At 36.5% G+C, this 16,957-nt stretch overlaps 2 protein-coding genes across 2 annotated transcripts in view; one reads left to right on the plus strand and one right to left on the minus strand.

The window, feature by feature from the left end:
- Positions 1-1,531: 1,531 nt before the first annotated feature.
- LOC113116627 (ubiquitin carboxyl-terminal hydrolase MINDY-3) lies at positions 1,532-12,007 on the minus strand. Its single transcript, XM_026284882.1, has 10 exons — positions 11,383-12,007; positions 11,023-11,102; positions 10,015-10,075; positions 7,921-8,097; positions 6,727-6,778; positions 6,369-6,483; positions 5,631-5,704; positions 5,346-5,425; positions 5,017-5,087; positions 1,532-2,633 (listed from the first exon to the last, which is right to left on the minus strand). The coding sequence occupies exons 1-10, from the start codon at positions 11,474-11,476 to the stop codon at positions 2,544-2,546; spliced, it is 894 nt and encodes a 297-aa protein (XP_026140667.1). The 5' UTR covers positions 11,477-12,007; the 3' UTR covers positions 1,532-2,543.
- A 717-nt stretch (positions 12,008-12,724) lies between these two features.
- Positions 12,725-16,957, plus strand: part of si:dkey-12j5.1 (probable assembly chaperone of rpl4) — a 77,325-nt gene continuing 73,092 nt past the window's right edge. Inside the window, exons 1-4 of the mRNA XM_026284883.1 lie at positions 12,725-12,900; positions 13,249-13,349; positions 13,440-13,586; positions 13,725-13,874. Of these exons, the coding sequence (XP_026140668.1) occupies positions 12,834-12,900; positions 13,249-13,349; positions 13,440-13,586; positions 13,725-13,874 (465 nt within the window). The 5' untranslated portion in view covers positions 12,725-12,833. The remainder of the gene's footprint in view (positions 12,901-13,248; positions 13,350-13,439; positions 13,587-13,724; positions 13,875-16,957) is intronic.

Genomic DNA, 16,957 nt, shown 5'->3' on the forward strand with positions numbered 1-16,957 from the left:
GAGAAATGAAATATTTTGACTGTAATCATTGTACTATGTGAGAAGAAGGAGACCAAAGTGATATGAGAAACCATAAAGTAGCATGAAGAAAACTGGTTGCCTTGGACAATGGTTACTGTGTAACACATATCATATAAAAACATTTGACCACAGAACGCCACGAATAACAAAATATAAATTAAGTGTTCCAGAGAGCGGTTAAATAAACGGTGATAACCAAAACAGTATTTTATTAAATAATCACTTTTCGTGAGGTGGAAGACAAAACAGCACAAAGAAATCTGTGAACATTGGGAAGCAACTCCATAAATCAATGAATCTGTGACTTGTATAAACCACTTGGCCAAATCAGACAAAAGATGCTTCTTGATAGAAGCTGAAATACTGTCACATTACTGAAGAATGCAATTATGTTAGAAGCACAGCTGCTTTTAGTTACTTCCCAACACAGCATCTGACTACACCGGGGCTAACAGATTATACTGTACTCAAGCGAAGATTTGGTCTAAGAAACTTAGGAAGTCACTAAGAAGTCTGGAAAAGCAGGAGCAAAGGATGGGGAAACTATCAGTGTGAAATGACTTTGATGAGATGGATACTTACCATAAATTTTACTTCCAGAGCCCTTATGTAGAAAACCTCTACACTGACTATACAGTTACTATACTAACAGACTTTAACACACAATGCTACTGGCCTACACACAGGAACAATGAAGGGTGATTCATGGGCAGAGGTATGAGATGAGCCTTTGTTAGTCCTGAGGATTTTGATCCTGCAGCTCTAATCAGGATGAGAGATATAAATGATGAAAGACTCAGACAAATACATTAAAGCACTGCTGCTTCAAGTCCATTATGCTTTAAGAGTAAATCAACCAGCTCTGTTCAGAGACCTGTCTATTTCTATATAATAGACGTTATGTTAGTACTGCCTACAGTACAGCAACATGGTAACATTGGTTATTTTCTAACTGTATACATTTGGCTTAAATATTTTGACATTTAAAGGAAACATGCACTGCATTTCATAGAATTAAAAAATAAAATATAAATAAAATAGTTGGGTTATGCTGGATCTGCATTAAAAAAAGTGGCTAGTTTCAAGTTAAATGATACGAGTACTCAATTACTGTCAGAAAATTTTCTGAACAGGAAGGAAACAAATCATGGACAAAAAGTGTCTCTAGTGGGCAAACGCCGGATGAGGATAATGTACTGACAGTAAATGGCCTTAAGTGTAAGACCATGATTAATGCTTGCCGTCAATCTCATTTGCCTCCAGGTGGAAACCTTTGTGAGAAACAAGCATTTCCTCTGTTGAGTAAAGGGATAAAACACACGGGTGTACACACAAAACTCTGTAAACACTATAATCCAGTGGCTTTTAAAAAGCCTTGCTCTCCTGTTATTTATTAAAGCTTCAAGACATGAGAAGTCACGCATTATTGTGACTTTACCAAATGGCGACAACAACAAAAATGATTAAAAAGACAACATTTCCATATTATACTTAGAGTATGAAGATTGACCATACCCCTATCCCAGAATACTAAACCTCAGGGAATAGCATGTCCCATATCATTTCTGCTGTGAACCTGAATGATACCTTAAACAGTGCATCTTGAGGTGTGATATTACTTCTCCAAGCAATGGGACGAGGGCTTTCAACAGGGCAACAATAAAACAGCTGAAAAAAATGCACTGAAAGATGGGCCCAGGCCATATCTAGGGAGCACAACATCATCTGGAGGGGGCTCTTTCGGCCAGTGGAGCACGTACCTGCTAGCAACCTAACCTTGGTGCAGTGTGAATGCTCTGATTTGTTAACGTGCTCGAAAAAAAAAATGCATCACAGACAGAGCTTGTGAACCTGGAGTTAGGCATATGCCAACTCCGTTCTCGCGCGTCACCTAGGGACACTGCATTCTGATTGGTTCGGATATCATACTACGGGAAGTCGGGGCCAATTTAGAAATCACGCACACTCAAATAGTGATTTTATTACGATTTCAATTATTCGCACAGCCCTACTTCTCATCCTTAACAACATCAATTTCATGCTCTTAAAATGATATAGTTTACTGCTCAGCACTAATGGCAACACTCTGGAAATCTGTGGAATCAATACAATGCTCACATCCATCATAAGGACGTGTTTTAACACCAGGTACTACAGTTACATGAACTGACATTTCCACTCAGACCCAAGATACACCTCACATTAGCCATCCCTCTCTGTGAACATGTCGGAATGCCAAATCTGACCGCATGACACGGGGGCTGAAGCCAGGACACACCACACTGGATGCCTTATAAGTCCAAAAACCTCTTTCTGCCTCTCATCATCCAGCCCATACTCCCCCACTATTTCTTCTTTTCTCTTCCAGAAGACGTCTAAGGCACTAAATCTATTAGCTAGCACATTCTTGTGTTTTTGAGTCTTCACTCAATAATGAAATAAAAGAAAACTGCCAGACTGCTTCAGATAAGAAAGAGAGAGAGAGTAGAATAGTGAGGGAAGGAAGAAAGGAGCTTATTTTCTTAACTCACCTTAGTGAAGAATACTGAGAGATGAGTCTCGCTGCCAAGGATCCAAATAGGGAACTTTGGAGATTTGAGAAATGCGCCAACCTTTAAAAGCAGAAAAAAAAAAAACTGAAATCGCAGTTGAGCGCCAATCTCCATACCAATGCCATGACGGCCTGGTCAGCCACATTCCAGAACCATCACGAACAGGTTGATTCACTGCGATAAGTTGATTTGTAATACTTACAGGAACTGCCAACTATTCAATCAATCAGCTTATGAAAATGATAGGACGCCAATTTACACATTAATCACTAGAACTGATTATGAACGGTTGATTGTATTATTATAGGAGCACTGAAACATGTTCTACATCAGGGATGGTGAACATCAACTCCTGGCTATATATGGCCCCAGAGACCTTTTAAACAGTCTTGCAAGGCCATTTAAAAATTTTACTTATAAAAATAGCCTTGATTTTATTTATTATTACAAAATAATTATTATTAAATTACTGTCAAAAAATATTGCCAATTTTTTACAATTTGATTACATTTATTTTTCTAATGTTTAAATCACGAGAATGTACACAATTAGTTAATTTCCTTCCACAATTTAAAATGACTACCCCCAAGAAAATAAAGATGAATGAATTTTCAGCCAATGCATTAATTGCAAGTTATTTTTATACTTTGGCTGTGAACGTTCCTCAACAGTCTGCACAATGCAGTTTCATCATCAGAAGAGTCTGCTATATATACACACACACTTCATATACACACACACACGCAAAAAACGGTTTTAAGTCAGTTATTTCTATGTTTTGATGTAGTGTGTCAGTAAGAAATATCAGTTTACATTTCCAAACATAATTATTGCCATTAAATGTAATAATCCATTGAGATTTTTGTTTGCACATGGAATCTGACATCAGCCGGTGCTCCAAACAGAGATCTGATGTCATCATCATCAGTCTGTCTGGAATAACACGAAGAAACAGAACAAACTGAGACAGGCTAAATCCAGAAAAACTGTGGCAATGTCTCCAAAACTCTTCAAGAAACCTGCAAACCTACAGTACAGAGCAAAGTTTTAGGCACTTGTGCAAAGATAATGCCTTAAATAGATTTTAATAATTAACTTCCATCAACCTAAATAAATTAAATCACCATTTGGTGTGACCACATTATGCGTTATGCAATATGCGTTAAAATACTAGTGGCCTAAAAATTTTTCACAGTACTGTATACACACACACCTTACTGACGCCAAACTTTTGAACTGCTGTGTAAATTAATTTTGTTATGAAAAGTTCCACACCTCTGATCCACATTACAAATGCTGAACGCACAGAAAACCACAGCCACCAATCAAAACCAAATTAAAATGGAATGAGATGAGAGTCAGCTGTTTAACACAAGACTGCAGAATTGTTCAAGAGATCAGAGTTCAAAGTGTAGCTCTGCACACTCTACCTACAGCTCGATCTCCAGCAGTGCATCCAAACACTGAAAGCCCTCACACTCAGCTCACATCACTCAACAGGTGAGTATCAGCAGCAGATTTGGGCGGGAGGGCGTTCCAGGGGTGTGCGGATTAAAATGATCATGAATATTGTGATGGAGGCTCAGATGGTTCTAAATATGAGGTGTTACATTCCTGCATTCCTCTAGTCCAAACACTGCTCACAGCACATATCCTGAAGCTCTGCTTAGCACAGTGCCATTTAAAACAAAGCAGCTTCTTAATGACTTTCTCCACAGGTTAAAACAATAGAGTCAATTCCTGCCCAGGCTCATAAAACATACAGGATGTATGCGCTAGGTGCCAGATCTCTGATGTTCACCCTTTAGAGGGCAACACATTAGTTAGGGAGCTGAGAGGCATTTAGCATCTGAAAAAGAGTACCACTAACTAACTAAAAAGAAAAGAAAAGAGAAGAGAGAAAAAGGGAAGATGATAAAATAAGAAATGGTAAACAGAAGAGAAAAATGAAGGACATGAACAAAAATAAAATAAAACAAACTAAACGACGCAGAGAAAAGACATAATTTTAAATAAAATATAAAAAAAAACCACACACACAGAATTCCAAATTTAAATAGTTTTGTGTGTGAGAACAAACCTAGAGAATATCTGTTCCTCATCAGAAAAATTTGTAAAAAAAAAAAAAAAAGAAAAGAAAACAGAGTGATGACTGCCACACTAGTCTGCAGTCAGTATATCAGTAAGTTGTGTTGCAGTTACATTTCCCTGTATGTATTCCCTGAGATGTATGGCTGGAAAACAGCAAAACCACAAAGCTGTGAGTTTTGGCATCTAGAGACTCTGCATCTATAGACACCTAACCCTTGCCAAAATTGGTTTCCAGATTTATGTAGAGAACACCATCTATTTACTGTAGAGAACACCATCTATACAACATGAATTATAAATCTAACTACAATATTGTAAGCTACTGTGAGGGTGCTTATGAGTAGACACCCACCTTGCAATAGCGCAGAGACTCCATAAGTGTGAGGAAGCCAACAGAGGCCTGCTGATGGATGCCATGAAGCTCTACAGCAAACAAAAACAAAGTAATTAAATTCCTCTCAACTGCACAAAAATAAACAGTCTAACATAAAACACTTTGAAACATAATGACCCTAGCATTCTCTCAGCAAGCATTTTTAAGTCTGTTAAAACTTGAGCAAAACATTAGCTAATGCTGCCACCAAGTGGTCTGCAACAGTAGAACATACTGTGACTCCAGTTATTTCAAACAAACAGCATTTCTGTCAACACATTAATATTAAGTAAAAACATGAAGCATACTCATTCCAGAACATTCTCTATCACCGTCCCACACATTAGACACAGCATGACCGGTCACCAGAAGGTTGATTAGACTCTGGCTAAAAAGTATGGAAAGAAAAGAAGCACTCACTATAGATGTGCATTTCAGCTTAATATACTTTATTTTTTTAATGTGTTATGATAAACAGTGCTATAAAGCAGCATTACACAACACAAGATAAATCTATTAGAATACAAGCCGATGATTAGAACAGCTGCCTAAAATCACACAATCAGAGCTTGAACACCCATCATGCATTTTACCTGCCGTGGCCGTACACAGGGTCAATCAGAGGTTCAGAGGTGTCTTCAATCTCATTCTTTATGTTCTCAATTCCCTGTAATTTCAAGTCAGACCATGAATACAAACACAGACACATGAATGAGCATAGCGGGCAAGTGACATGCTACAAAGGGCATCATTTGTCATGTATGCTATTGTTCAAAGATTTGGGGTCAGTTATTTATTTATTCACTTTTTAACTCTATGCCAGCATCAAGGCTATGTTTATGATGATCTCAGAATAAATTACACAAGATATGCAATTACCATAAAGTTATAGAAAACGTTTCAGGTATACACCATTAAAACAAATATAAAACTTATTTAAAATTTTAATATTAAACAATATTAATGTTTTTACTGTATTTTATGTTGAGCATAAGAGACTTCTTTCAAAAACAACAAAACAATTACTTAAACCAATTCTTTTAAATTGTATGAATATAAAACAAATGATTGTTTTTACTGTATTTCTATTATGAGCATAAGAGACTTCTTTCAAAAACAACAAAACAATTACTTAAATAAACCAATTCTTTTAAACTGTATGAATATTAAACAAATGATTGTTTTTACTGTATTTCTATTATGAGCATAAGAGACTTCTTTCAAAAACAACCCCAAACTTTTGAACAGCAGGTTTAGATGAGAAGTCGTTACCATGCAAGCTCATTATGCTGTTGTTTTAAAATTAATTTTTCAAAAATGTAAAGTTATACCTTTGTAAGTATGACAGAGTACAGAAATAGCAGAACCCCGAATTTGTTCTTCCAAGTGTCGTACAGTGACAACACCACCTCTCTCAATTCCGCATCGGTCCTGAGAGTCCTCTTCCTGAGAAAGGAGCAACCACAATTCAACTACCAATTGGGAAAGATCCTTACCGAATACAAATTTATCTAGGAGTTTAAGCTGCACCCTTTATTACATTGTGAAATTAGGTGCTTCTGCACTACTGGAGATTTCTGCCAGGAATTTGCATATTTGTAAGACAAGGGGATTGAAAGGGTAAGCCAGTGAAGACATAATGAAAGAGAAACAAGTGATGCAGTGTGGAAAGAGAGTTTGTGCACTTACTGTATGATGCTGTGAAACCTCTCAAAGCCAAGCTCCTCAGCAGCCAAAGCAGCTACACACACACCATGCAAAAACAAACACATTTAACAAGACACAACAATCCAGAGAAAATTATTTGGAAGTTCATGGTTAATAAGAAGACACATGTTGGATCATCTACTGTCAATGTATGCATTCAAAGTGAAAAGATATAGCAAATATTACAGATCAGTGTTAGGTAGGGGTGTGCCATTTCATACCATGCACGATAACACAGGTATAGATTTTTACATTATAATAAAGTGTCATGTTGCGATATCAATAATATAACAATGAGACTATGTTCGGTGAGGGATGCACCGAATGTTTGGCAGCAAAAGAAGCAAAGACTAAATAAATTGTACCGAACAATGATGTGACGTGACCAAATAGAGGTGCGCACTAATGCAGCAAACATGACAGCAGTGTGGTAGCATTTAAAAGTGTCAGAGAAAGACGCAAAATTTCATGTGTTCAAACAGCGCTGCATTAGCTCGCAGCACTCTCGTTAGCAAGGGTTCAAAGTCCAAAACGACAGGGAAAAACTTGTCAGTTGCTCAGTAACATTTTTATGCATTTTTACAAGGCACGTGACAATTTGATAGGTAAAATTACAAAAATTGATACGATATTGTAAAATTACAATCCTAACATTTATGAATGTTGGTGGAGCTTTTATTTTGATGGAAACCCGCAGGAAGTCCTCAGTGCTTCTTTTAGTTGACAGCAGCAGATTATAAATCATTCTCATTACTAATTCTCATTACAAGGCTCAATTTATTTGAATGCCTGATTCAAGAAGGGGGTCTCAAAAATGGCCACAAAATATTTTTTTACTAACTTATAGATTTTAAGTTAAATTGGGCTTTGTTGGCAAAATGTCTGCTAGAATGCAAAAAAATGGTCAATGTTAAATAAGTATTTTTAAATTGCTGTTTTTCTATTAACATACATAAAAAAACTGATTCCAAGTTATCTGACATTTTAATATTATTAATTCTTTTTAAGTAACACAATAGTTACTTTCTCTTGTAATTGGCTTCTTTTATAATGCTGTAACTTTTAAAGTAATTTCCCCAACACTGGTAGATTTATACTCCGAATTACGTAGTCTGTGAATGAGAGTAGTTCATTGGAAAACACAACATTGAGAACGACAGTTGTTAATTTTCTTACTCTGTGTCTCAGTAGGCTGGCTCGACTCAGGCTCTGGGTGGCTGTCAGTGATGTCACTGCTGTCTGTGGTTTTAGCACGAGGCAAGGTGGCCAGGTGAAAGGCCTGTGTCTTATTGAGGCAGGCAGACTCCAGGATCTCACTGAGGGTGGAGCACAAGACTGTCCTCTGCTCTTCCTCTGTAAGGAGAACACAGAACATAAGTCATGCCACGCATCTAATTTCTCTGCTGCTTTAAAGATTCAAAGCGATCAGTTTTGCCACTAGCTGACGTGATGGATCCTTCGCTCTGTGTCCCAGTATAGTTCCATGCCATTACTTTAATCAGCCAAATAGATTGGGAATAAAATAAATGTTTAAATGAAGTGATCAACTACCTGTTATAAACAAAAAATTATAAATTGTTTTTGCATACAATTCAAATGTCTTTCAAAACCCAATGAAACTTATCCAGAGGTTGAACAAGTTTACATAGGTAGGACATGACTGTTCTTTCGGTTTATGACAATCAAGCAGCATTCCAAGCAGGATGACAATTACACACATTAATGAGGGCATCAGCTAAGAATGTCAAATATGACCTTTGCAAAGGAGTGAGGAGGAAATGATGGGAGGAGAAGAAAACTAAACATCTTCAGCTGTAAAACACAATCAGGACACAATCTCTCCAACAGCGTTGTAACATGTCTTCAATTGAAACTGAAAGTGATCTAAAATATTGGATAAAAAGGCTGGAGTATTACGGGTGACAGGTAATAAAGGTCTTAGAATGCTACTTTTATAATTTGACTGCATTAAGAAAGTGCCAGATTTACTAAACAGGGCAAATTAGCTTGAGAGCCTTATCCCATAAAAGTGCAGATGGGAGTGGAAAATTCTGCAAGTGATTTACTGGCAATGCACAAAATAAAGAAAGAAGCAACCGGTGCATTTCCATAATGACCAATACAATCTACCAAGAGCAGTGCAAATAAGCAGAGCTATAATAAGGTGCATGATACTAAGATGTGTGTGACCTACTAACACAGGCACAAATTGGTTAAGTCATGCTTTTTTGGGAGGTAAATAATGGCGCAAACACCAGGAAATTGACTAGTTCAAACCTAAATAAATCATGTTACGTGATTCATTTAAATACTCTCCTCTCATAAATTTAGCATTTGAAAGGAAAACTCAAACAAATGCATATGCAGTGAAGTCAGCCACAAAATGACTGTCCAAACCTTTTCACTGGACGTTTTTAGTAAATCCTGACAGTACACTCTAGAAATGCTCCAGTAAAAACCTGTTAAATGGTTAACGGTAATTTCCCCTACTACATACGGTGAATAACCATAAACTGACATGCCCAGAATTCCCTGCGTCACATTTCAAATTTGATCTGTGTTACACCTAATGTTGTTAAATGAATGATTATTGCATCATTTCAGTTTCATGTGTGTTACCATGATGGTGTTAGTGTTTGTGTGAATGACTGTGCACCTTCTATATATGTTAATATTTAAAAGCTGCTTGTGATGAGCTTTGGTTTATTATGTGACGTTCTCTTATCAGTGCATTACAAAGATACAAACCAGAGTTCAGTATTTCAATAGGCTGCTATATTAACATTATACCAGTTAATGAAATTATGGTATTCAACTGTAAATTTAATTTAAAACCTTAAAACCTAAAATGTTGCTTTTTTTGCAGTGTAGTTTTTTAACACCAAAAGGTTTGCTTTGGGGCAAGCTGTTTGTAAATCTGTCCCACAGTGAAGCACCAATTTCTCCAACTTTAGGCACACAGTAAGACTACAATACAGATATATACCTATAATAAGATTCATGATGATGAATGATGATGGCGGGGGGGAGAGTACATATATAATTATATCATAACAATGCTTAATTTATGTATTTACACCACCTAAATATCAAGTTTATAAATGACCTGTCTTTGTATAGTCTTTATAATCTTAATCACAATTTACGTTTATGCTTATTATGCCACCTATGATGAGCTTGAGATGCTCATACATGCCTCGCCTGAGTTTTATCAAGTGTACAAAAGTGGAAACAAGGTGGAATTCCCTTTTAAAATAATGTACAACAAACCTGAGATATCTTTCCAGTTTGAGCCTTCAGTGTTAAACAACATGTTCTTCAACAGGAAAGCCTGACAAATAACAAACAAAAACATACAAATCATTGGGGCTGGAATTAAAAAAAAAATGACTTCAAATCTGAATAGATTTTAAAACAGCAGGTTTCATACACTTGCCAACTTTATAAGTGGTTACAAAGAACTCTAAGCAACTGAGGATCTCACACTAGCAGACTTTCAGGGATTTTCTGAACACTAACTCATGAAGATATAAGCAAGGAGGTGAATGACATCTGATGTCCTCCCAACTAGACTGAATCCTTAGTCTTCCCATCAGACAATATAAGATTTATGAAATCGACCAACTTCGACTGCTCAGAATCTGCAGACTGATATAAAGACTGGTGACAAATTAAAGGTAAAACTTAAAGCATCTTGGCAGAGTGTTGGGCTAAAAAGTGCCACCACAGCAGTTACAATGAACCCTGGCTTTGATTCGACAAGTCTCTGGATCTCTCTTTGTGGGAATAAAAACCGTTCTTATAAAAGCGTTGTGATAATGGTGGTGCAAGATGCTAAGGATGAACGCTGATATAGTTATTGTTCTTGATTAATGTGTCTTTACAATGTAGAAAAGTCCTACATCACAAGTGTTTTTGGAGAGACACTTCATCTCTTAAACAGTTTGAATCCACTGTAATTCTGTCCCTCACAGCTTCATTTTCACTGCTGTCAAAAATTAACCATCAAACCAATCAGTAACCCCATGTGCCCTATGGATGGGACCACTGTCAATCCTGAACAGTCCCATCAGGATGGGCTAAATGTAATTACTTAGAAAAATTTAGTCGGCATGGTTCTGGTTTCTCTGGATTTACCTTTAATTTGTCACCAACCTTTATATTACATCACTGCAGAGCAGCTTTTATATTGTGGATTTTACAAATCCGTGGATGTACACTTACTTCATTACTGACTAAACATCATAACCTATGAACAGAAAAAAACAAGGCGAATACCTGCACAGGTGCAATGACAGCACACGGTCCACCTTCAAACTGCTCCAGTGCAGAGCGCTCTGTCTCACTAAACACAAAGCCTGTGGAAAGAAACACAGTGAACACGAACCACGGTCAATGTCACAAGTCTCAGCTTGGCAATTCATCAGGGGCTTGGCAATTTATAACTGGGCAAGCAGTCAGGCCGAAGTAACATGATCTTGGCATTGGTCTTCTTTGCTGACCATTGCAGATTTTACAATACAAGTAATGGATGTATATCCTTTAAACTGAGAGTTTTAACTTTGAAAATCTGAGTCAGCATTCGTAAGAATTCTTTTAGTATCTATTAAAGCATCAAAAACTATCAAGACCGCTTACCTTGTGACCACCTGCGGAAGAGGGATGCAGGCACTCCTCCGCCACCGGGTCTGCCCCACACCAGATCCACTACTTCTTTATTAGTATCTGACATTTCTGTTCTTACTTTTCGTCAATATGAACTCAAACCATGCATCGAGACCAATGAAGATCCTTGTGACAGCTAACCGCTGTAGTGCACGCGACGTGGCTAGCGAACTCGTCCTGAACGTTAGCTTTTGAACACACAGCCCGTAACAGCAAACCGCAACAGCTCGATTAACCTACAGGTTCGCTTTGTGTCTGAAATTAATGTAACCTTACGTCTTATTTGGTATTCAGTTCCTTAATTCGAGATTTCTGTTCGGTCTGTTCAGCTGAACAGGCCTGGTAACGTTATGTCCTCGCTGAAGAAACTCACTCACCATTCGGTTTGTGGCTTGTTGCGTTATTAAACTTTCCCCAGACAGCCCGTTTTAAGAGTAACGTTAGTTAACGACTGTCAAGTCCGCTCGACAAGACCCAGAGAAAATACGGAGAAATTCAATGAAAAATGCTCGCTGAGGTAACCAACATAGTGCTCTATGAGCCATTCAGTTTATTTACTACGTGCTTCTACCTCAAGTTCGACTTTGTGTGAGAGATTGGTTCAAATCGAGAAGGTTCTGGTGACGTCGAGAAAGAGAGAGGTCTGATTGGTCATTCCGCCCATCATTCATTTGGCAACGTCGTGTGTTGTGTTGTTCCCTCCTACAGTACGGAGGCTGATCTTGAATATACAGAAAGCTTGGCTAAGCAATGTTATATAATAAATTCTTAAAATACCAACTGTGAAGCAGGCGCACCCACAGAGGCTATAATGATGTATTGCCAACAATGTATCCTAAAATAGTGTACAGTGAATAGATGGTCAGAAAATAATGCCCAAATTTAACATTGTAAATAAATGAACACTGAACATTTGGACTTTATAATGCAAGGTACCTTCGGGTAACGAGGCAAATTTGTACACATGATATGTATAAATTGGCAATGAAATGGTTAATAATGAAAAATTACTGAATACACTTACTGAAAAACGTATATAATTCTTTAGACAATTTTTCTTGCAGTTTTTATTAATTTACTTTTTAGCATGTATAGTCATTTATTTTCAATACAAATATTTCAATGAATAAAATAAACAGTATTTAATAAATCAATTTCCATTATTTGTACGATGCATTCAAACAACGCTTCTTGCACTGAGAAATGCACTGAGAAGAGAAGCAGTCTCATATACGTTTCAACAACAGAATCATCAAAAGAATAAACATTTCCTTGGAGACTTTTATTTTGTTAAAGATGTGACTTAACAGGAAGTCAATCATATTGTAGCCCATGCGTACTTTCTCGTTGGCAAGTGGACGCTGTTCTAGAGAAGTGTTTTCCTCTATAAAAAGTGACAAATTCACATATTTGATCTAACAGCAATGGGCGGACAAGCTAAATCTAAAAAGAAAAACAAAGCTAAAAGAAAAGACACTAAACCAACTGGAGGTATGTCAGTTTTAAGATTATATAGTGTTAAACGGTCTGGCCATATTGCTTGTATTTCACTACAATAATGACTTTAAAACACTTTTTTTTTTTTTTTTTAAATGCCACATTAATTAAAGCGGTCTCTTGATATAGACTGTTTGCTTTGACAGTAAGGCTTTAATGTAAACATGTCATTTAATATCCACGTGACCTGATTAATGCTATGTAGAGTTTATTGAAGAAGGATTGTCAGACTTGTCATAACTGTGCTTAACCTATTCACATTTAACAAACTTTGCAGCTGAATCCTGTTCAGGAAAGTTTGCTAATGTGAGTGGTTTGTGAAAATCATTTCTTGATGTCCAGGTGCCTTGATGTCGCCACAGGAGAGAATGAAAGCCAAGATGCAGGAAAGAGCCAAAAAGAAAACAGCTGAAAAATACACAATTGATCAACTAATTGAAAAGGTAATAGAATTCCTATAATGACATCTTAAAGACATGAAATATTAGTGCTTGTTTTCAGACTGTACTACTGTACCTCTCTTTTCTTCTAAGACTGAAGAGTGTGTAGACAACTTTGACTTTGACATGGCCAGGCTGTACTGTCAGCGAGCGCTCGATATTGAACCCACAAACTTGACCCTTCTGGACACGATGGGGAACATCTGCAGTGAGCTGGGAGATATAGAGAAAGCTAAACAGATATCCTTCCACAGTACATACAAATAACTTGAATATGTTTATCCTGTACTGTCCTCGTGAAGCCTCTAGTCTTGTTTTTCCTTTTCTTGAAGAGCGCATGATTGTATTTGAGTGTTACGGTCCTTAACAGTGGTTTACGTTTATCTGAAGGCTGTGGAGCTCAGTCCAGAGGAGGGCCATAGTAAGTACATGTACCTGGGGCAGATTCACACAGGCAGAGAGGCTGTTCAGTACTTCAGTAAAGGAACTGAGGTCATGCTCAACGTCATGGACAAACACACCAATGAGGCAAGACACTGCTGATACACACACAGTTCAAGCATTTTACATAGATATTTAGGTGACTTGATTATTTCATTTATACATTTGCATACACTACCATTCAAATGTTTGGGATTTGAGATTATGGAAAGAAACTTGTTCTAATGTTCCTTTGAACTTTCTGTTCTTTAAAGAATTCTGAAAAAACATTTATCATGGTTTTCACAAAATAGTGTGAGGTTTACCGATACCGATAGCTAGGTTGGACCACACTGGACGATACAGGTTAATTAAATTTAAAATGGATACTGAACAAAAACTAAAATAGTGCTATATTTAAAAATAAAAATAAAAATACTGAACCATACTATTAGTAGTAATAGTAGAAGTAGAAGTAATAATAATATTTAATAATAATAATTTTTTATAGTAAATGTTGAAATTACTACACTCTAATAGGGCACCTATGAAATCAGTTGTATTTTTTCGTAAATTCCATTTTATTTTATTTTCCAAATTCTGTTATTTCTGTTTACAATTTCTGGATTCTGTTTTTTCCATAAAAACATTTCTCCACTTCTTTTTAAAAGATAAAATAGAGTTTATTAATCAAAATGAAAGTCTGATTAATTAAAATAATGAAACTTATACATTTTCACATCAATGAGGCACAGATAAATTTGAAGCAAATGGAAAGAGCGGTGTATGTTATAATGTAATTTAATGGAAAACTATGTGAATGGCGGTCTGTGGTGCAGCAGAATTTTCTGTCAGCAGCATTTAAATCCGGGTCTGAAGTTTCTTGCTCTGTTCAGTGTGCAGCATCACGTGTCTAAATAAACCGCATGTGCTGTCAGTGATTCAGCCACTAGAGGCCACTCTCGCACTGTATAATGAAAACAGCCTTCTCAGGCGCTCCAGCAACAGACGCGGAAAACTATCGGCATGGATTTCTGCTGATAATAACCGATTGTTCCAGGAATCAACTATACATTTACACTTTAAAACAACAATTTTCTATTTTCATTTTTTTTACATTGGTCGACCTCTACTATTAAGCAGTTCAGTTGTTTTCAACAGTGATAATAATAAGAAATGTCAAATTAGAATGATTTCTGAAGAATCTGGGACACAGCAGACTAAAATAATGGCTATTGAAAATTCAGGCATGCCATCACAGGAATATATTACATTTTTTAAATAGAAAATTTTTGTTTTAAAGTGTAAATGTATGTTGCAAAATTAATGTACTCTATTTTTGATAAAAGAAATACAGCTTTGTTCAACATAAGAGACTTCTATTAAATCCTGTTTAACAAATCTTACCAACAGCAGTTTTTTGAATGGTAGTCCACGTTATTTTTTATCAGAGGAACTCACAAATCCAGGTAAAATGTAAACAAGACCAGATATATTTTTACATAGTGAAGTTAAAACCAGGGTTATATCTAGGTAAATAATTATTCTGAGATTTCCATTTAAATGAGTGCTTGGAATGTTGTCACATAAGTTTTTTTTCTTCTTCTTCTTTTCTCAAACAAACACCCCAAAACATTTCTGAAAGCTGTCTGTACAGAAACTGATGAAGAATCAACCTACTCTGCTAAATGCAGAAATGTAAATGTACTCGGATTAAATATAGTGACAACTAGCCCCAGTATTCACCATGTTGTGGAATTTGCGATGACCTACAGTACAGCACATACTGTAGCTAATCAGTGTTGCCAAATAAAAAAAGTTTTCCTGCAGAATAGGGCTACCTTGGCACTGTTGCAACAGGTTGTTTTCATGTCTGTGGGTTGAAGCAACCCAAATAACGAGATATTTATCCCCTGAAATGTGAATTTTACCGGGGAACCTTGCCAAAAAAATAAAAAAAAATAATGCAATTTTTAACGAGGGACCCCTCAAAATGCAATAGGGCTAGCTTTGGACTAGTTTGAGTAGGAATTGGCTGGGAGAACATACAGTTAATATAGTAATATAATATATAAGTAAATATAAAAGATACAAGTACTAAGATGAGTCCGTAAGTTATAGCTAGAATATACCACGACACAGTATGCATACTGTTGTAGAAGGTTCACACAGTAAAATATGATGTGACCGTATGTATTTTAAAGTTCGACAAGCCTGAAAATAAGAGAGACTATCAGAGACCAGATGTAAACAGAATTTCACTCTCTAAGATACAAAGGAATTGTCCATTTGTTTAGGAAGCCTGAGAGCTTTGGCTAATGAATAATGGATGAATTCCATCATTTTCCCAATGGACGGCACTTTCTTTGCATTGATTACTAAGTTAGCTGCTGAATCAGAGTAATGCTTTCTGGAAGGCCCAGAATTAGCACTGACATAATAGCAGGAGGCATTTAGTTATGCTGAGCTGGTCTCATAGAATGCCTGTGTGCGCTGCTCGTGTCAGTCTAGTGTCTACGCAGGGCGGGTAAATGCAACAGACAGAAGGCCAGATGTGTCTTGTTCCTGTAAGTAGAGAGGTATTGAAAACCAGTTGGTCACAGACATTGTTTTACAGCAAAGCAAACTGTAATCAATTGCAGTGACCACACAGGCCTTGCATACACTGCTGTGAATTAAATTCAGATGCTATGAATAATACTCTGAGCATTGTGGCAGCATAAAATGCACATCCTCGGTGGTTTAAATGACTTGTCTTGACGGATAGTTGTATTAGTTTGAACAAAGAGGAGTCAGCTGTAGGATTTATTTAGAGCTAAATATGCAGTTGAATCTTTCAGCACTAGAGGGCAATAAAACATAAGCAGAAAATAAAATCCTATAGAACAGTGACCCTCAGACCTTTTGTCTTCAGTGGCTACCGGTATTGTATAACACAGTCTTCAAAGGCCCACCAGTTTTTATTTTTAGCTTTGTTTCATTTGAATTGTTTTTATTTATTTATCTTTATTAACAGAACTTAGGAATGTTTACATAGGAATTGACCACATTTGATATGTATATATATAAAAAAAAGAATCAAGAACTGTATGCTGAAAAAAAAATTGTTGAACAAATATTTTAATATTTTTTGCATGTTTTTTTCTTAATCATTTAAATTGAGTACGATTATTTTAATGTTCTAATATTAA

Source organism: Carassius auratus, chromosome 16 (assembly GCF_003368295.1).
Source record: "Carassius auratus strain Wakin chromosome 16, ASM336829v1, whole genome shotgun sequence".
Taxonomy (NCBI): domain Eukaryota; kingdom Metazoa; phylum Chordata; class Actinopteri; order Cypriniformes; family Cyprinidae; genus Carassius; species Carassius auratus.